The sequence below is a fragment of the Ananas comosus genome, linkage group 4 (assembly GCF_001540865.1).
Source record: "Ananas comosus cultivar F153 linkage group 4, ASM154086v1, whole genome shotgun sequence".
In the NCBI taxonomy this organism is placed as follows: domain Eukaryota; kingdom Viridiplantae; phylum Streptophyta; class Magnoliopsida; order Poales; family Bromeliaceae; genus Ananas; species Ananas comosus.
Window position 1 is genome coordinate 6,917,571 of NC_033624.1, and position 4,539 is coordinate 6,922,109.

Genomic DNA, 4,539 nt, shown 5'->3' on the forward strand with positions numbered 1-4,539 from the left:
AACTAAACCAAGAGGAGGCAGAAGATGTTTATTTCAAGCAGGCAGCTTTAATCTCTTCGAAAAAGCTTTTGTTGAATGCATCCTCGTTTTGTTTATTATTTTGCACTTTGTTCTTAGCTCTACTTTGGTCCTCATGACCTCTATTGTACAATTTTGCTAACTTTATCTAATCTTCTTTAGTCATTGCTGATATATTTCTGGAGAAGAGCCAAAAATCACGATGTGGAAGAGGATATTTTTGGAGAAGAGCCAAAAATCATAGGTCGTCGGAGGAGTGGGCGCCAAACGTCGAAGCGGCGGCGGCAGTGGGGGAGCAGGAGTTAGGTGACCACTTCCTGGATGTGCTTATGGCTGGCGTCGAAGGCGCGGAAGGAGGAGACGGAGAAGAAGGTGAGCATCACATGAGCAGATGTCGGTGCAGTTGGTGGACTATATTGTCGATGAACATCACATAGACATTGATGCCAATTGCCTTAAGATAGTTAAAGTAAGATCACTTTTAGCGCTATCTCTTTCAATGAACAATAAATTATGTGTAGAACGATTTATTGATTTCTCTTTTCTCCTTTTTTTTTTTGGTCAATAGCATTTATAAACGAAAACTATCTGCTTTTCCATTAACACTTTAGTGATGTTCTGCTCTTGTCACACATTCCATGATGATAAAGGAGTATGTATCTCTGCCAAAGTTGTTTCCTATTTAAGTATATGCTTCTCTATATAAGCTCTATGATTTGTACCTATGGTTGAGATTGTGAGTTGAAAAGATCATTTCTAGACCAGGAAGCATGGCAAAGAAAGAGGGAAAGGATAATTAATTCTCACAGTACTCATAACTCGCCTATAAGAATCGGTACTGTATCTAGTATTGATAAATCACTGCAGACCAGGAAGCATGACGAAGAAAAAGAGAAGTGTATCTAGTACTAGTCAGCTAGACGGAAAAGTACTAGGCTTCCTTAATCGCCTTCTGAACCATCTTAAGTAACAACAGTCAGACCACTGTTAGTTATAAAAAAGAACTGTTGAAATTGTGAAATGTAAGATGCTACTACTTACATATCAGCCCATTGTCCTGAATAAGGAGATAAGGTTTCCATTTTGTATAAAATAGGGCAGTGAAACCCTTATATTGGTTAAAAGATCTAAATACTATTGTCTTGGAGATTTTTAATAACTTTTCATAGTTCAACTATTTTCTTGATGATGCCATAATATTACCTCTATATTTCAGTATACATGCATGTTAATGTAGTGAATTGATGAATGGAGTAAACAGCCAATGTTCTATTTTTCCTTATCGTTCTTATGTATTATTATACGGGCAATAGGCCAGTTTAAGATGTGGTGTTTCTTTTCCTCAATTCTTTCCTAAAAAACTTGGCTACTTAAATCCTGCTTGCTCAAAAGAAATTCCCTGACGATTAAATAATTACTCTCTGTAAGTGCAATATTTAGGATACTCAACGACTTGTTGCTTGAAATTTTCTACGCAGGAGATGATAATTGCCAGCTCTAATATTGCCAAGGAAAAGGTATGTCCTTCTCCCTCTGCTTCTTGTATTTAGACTAGAATAGATGTAAAATATCATGTTTTCCTTTTCTTTCTTGATAAAACTATGTTTGTACAGAGTGCAAAGGAGAAACTTTTTCTATATGACATTGTTGCTAATGGTCGTACTGGAATAGATGTTGATAAGTAAGAAACTTCTCTGAGCAAATCTTGTTTGAAGTTTTGTATGGTAACACATGCTGTTAATTTGGCTCAAGTTCGTATTTTTGTATCTACTGATGCAGCTATCCATAATCTATAGGGAGAAGTTTGTTTTATATTAGCGGTCTTCTAGAGAAGGCCATTTTTTGCAAGTACAAGGGTATATATGTGAAAGTAACTTTTGAAGTCAATGCATAAAAATTTGCAATTTGCAAGGATATATGTATATAGATAGTTATGCAGGGTTACTAGAGCTTGAGAGCAATCAATGGACATTTGTTAGTCAAAAATTGAATGTAAGTTACTATTAATATAATTGATGCCAGAGATTAGTATAGCAACATGAATTAGTATAAAAAGTGATGTAATTGCTTCTTATTCTTCTTCATTATAGTGGAGAAGGCACAATTAATCAGACTTTAGTTTCAATCTTTTTGCTAACCTTTGTTTTGAATATTAACCTCTCTTGCAGATTATTAGAAAGCATGCGTGTTATGGACAATGAAATAAAGAATGTAATTATCATGTTGAAAATACTCGAAAATTATTTTTGTGTTTGTCGAGTTACTAATGATTTCAGGACCAGATCTTACCATCCAGAAATTGTTTGCAACTCGTGCTGACCTTCATCGCACCGTCTACACCCATGCAAAAGTGAAGGTACTCGTATTTTTTTAGGCATGCATGTCCCAAAGATATGTAATACAAATCATGGCTGGTTTAACATTTGTCTTTCTAAAACATATTAAATTGTTCTAGTGAAAAAAAATGGCTGGTTCAACTATACCGTCATAAGTTTTAAAAATCATAGATGCCCCTTCGGAAGGCATTCTGAAATTTCATTTATGTTATTTATCCTAAGGGTGTTCTCGAATTTCTAGATATAATGTGCGGGCATTTAGGAAATTATGGATTGGCACGGGTATGTATGTGATTTTCCCTAAGACTTATGTGGTTGTTGCTCGGTAGTACCAATCCATTATGCTTTCTTCCACTTTGTATTCATGCTAAATGCGCACTTATAGTTAAGAATACCAGCGCGTTTTATACCCTATTATCCCCCGAAAATTTCTGGCTGTGGATCTCTGTTAGAGTTCCTTTTGATGAGAGTGTTGTGCACTAATTAAACACTCTTAAATATTTTCTTTAAATTTCTATTTGCTCTACCAATATTACCATCAAAAGGAACTCTAACAGCTACTGTTATGTCTTAATTTTAAGTTTTATATCTCTACCAATATTACCATCAAAGATTCATTTCTTTTTTCAATGTTACGTACTAAACTGACTATTTAAATTAGCTTTTTTTGATACTAATTGTAGTAGATTTACTCTCTTAGGCTTCAAATGCATCCGCTTCTCATTTATGATATTCATTTATGCGCTTATTGTTCATTAGGTAAATTTAGTCATCTTAATCTTATTATATATTCAAAATTTATTCATTGATTAATAATTAATTCAAATATTATTCAATGTGCAGGTCCAAGTATATAGTCGTGGAGTGGATTAAAATGTGTTCATACACTTTTTGATTTTGTTATTATGTAATTTTTAATTTTTTGTAACTTTTTTAGTATAACATGTGAGTGGATATTATTGTTGTGATGTGTGGATATTGCTTTTTAGTTTTATCATTTCAACAAGAATTTAAAATAATTTTGTTGATTGTGTTTTCTCAGTCTCATTGATTTAATGTAAATGCGATTAGCTTAACTAAAGTTTAATATTGGATGTTTAAATAAAATATTATACTTTGAATGACAATCGGACACTTATAAAGTGTCGCTGTAAAAAATATGTTACTTTTTTTTTCAAATTAGGGACACTTATGTGTGTCACTAAAACCAAAAAAAATGTTACTAAATTGCAGCACTTATTTTGGGATATACGGACACTTTTATTATGTGTCGCTATACCCCTAGGGACTGCATATATAGCGACACTATTTTTATTGTCGGTATTTTTACCAGTAGCACTTTTTTTAGGTTTTAGGGACATTTAAAAGTGTCGCTATAGCTTAGTTTTGTTGTAGTGCCCGAGGCGTAACAGACGCCGCATACATGCTAAACTAGCAAATATGCAAGGCTACAGAATCAGACGGAAACTAGCAAAAAGATGATTACCAATTTTTCCACTAAATCCAAAGAATCATAAGATGAGACTAAGAAATTGAATTTCAACTAAAATCAAACGGAATTCTAACATCTATAAAACTAAAGCTTACTACGAATCACAAGAGAGATTCGATCTACAAAATACCATAAGTGACAAAAGTGGGTACGAAGAAATAACGAAACAAAATAGATAACAAACGATCATAGATAATCCGAAAATACTAGATGTAAAAAACAAAAGGGACTAAAATCAAAACTAGCTATGTCTATCGTTCACTCGGTCTCAGTCCCGCCCGGCAAATCAGTCTCGGTATCTGGGTAAGCAACCATACACCACATTAATCGGATTAAGCATATAAATAAATAAATACAAAAATTAATTTAACCGACTGGTTTATAATTTGCAAAATTTCAGAAAATAAGACTTTATCAAAACTTAAAATTCATATCGGATCGAAACTATAAATTTACAAAGCATTTCTCTTTTAGCAAATAAACGAAATAAATATTAAGTCTCCGGCACCTAACTATATCATATGATCTGTTGGCGAGATCCATAGACACCCGAAGGCGTAAACAAAACAGAGGCACCCGAAGGCGCAAACAGAACAGAGGCACCGGAGGTGCATGTACAAAACATAGGCACTCGAAGGTGCAAACAAAATAGAGGCGCGGATAGGCGCAAGCACCCGAAGGCGCAATACAAAG

At 34.0% G+C, this 4,539-nt stretch overlaps 1 protein-coding gene across 2 annotated transcripts; it reads left to right on the plus strand.

Annotated features, from left to right (window-relative positions):
- On the plus strand, positions 9 to 3,326 carry LOC109709590 (deoxynucleoside triphosphate triphosphohydrolase SAMHD1 homolog). 2 transcript variants are annotated; one of them, XM_020231888.1, is made up of 5 exons: positions 9 to 487; positions 1,497 to 1,535; positions 1,632 to 1,699; positions 2,187 to 2,374; positions 3,198 to 3,326. In XM_020231888.1, exons 1-4 carry the CDS (start codon positions 410 to 412, stop codon positions 2,335 to 2,337), a joined length of 336 nt encoding a protein of 111 aa, XP_020087477.1. In that variant the 5' UTR covers positions 9 to 409; the 3' UTR covers positions 2,338 to 2,374; positions 3,198 to 3,326. The 2 variants fall into 2 exon arrangements, 1 of the variants encoding a protein (XP_020087477.1); XR_002216150.1 differs by lacking the exon at positions 1,632 to 1,699.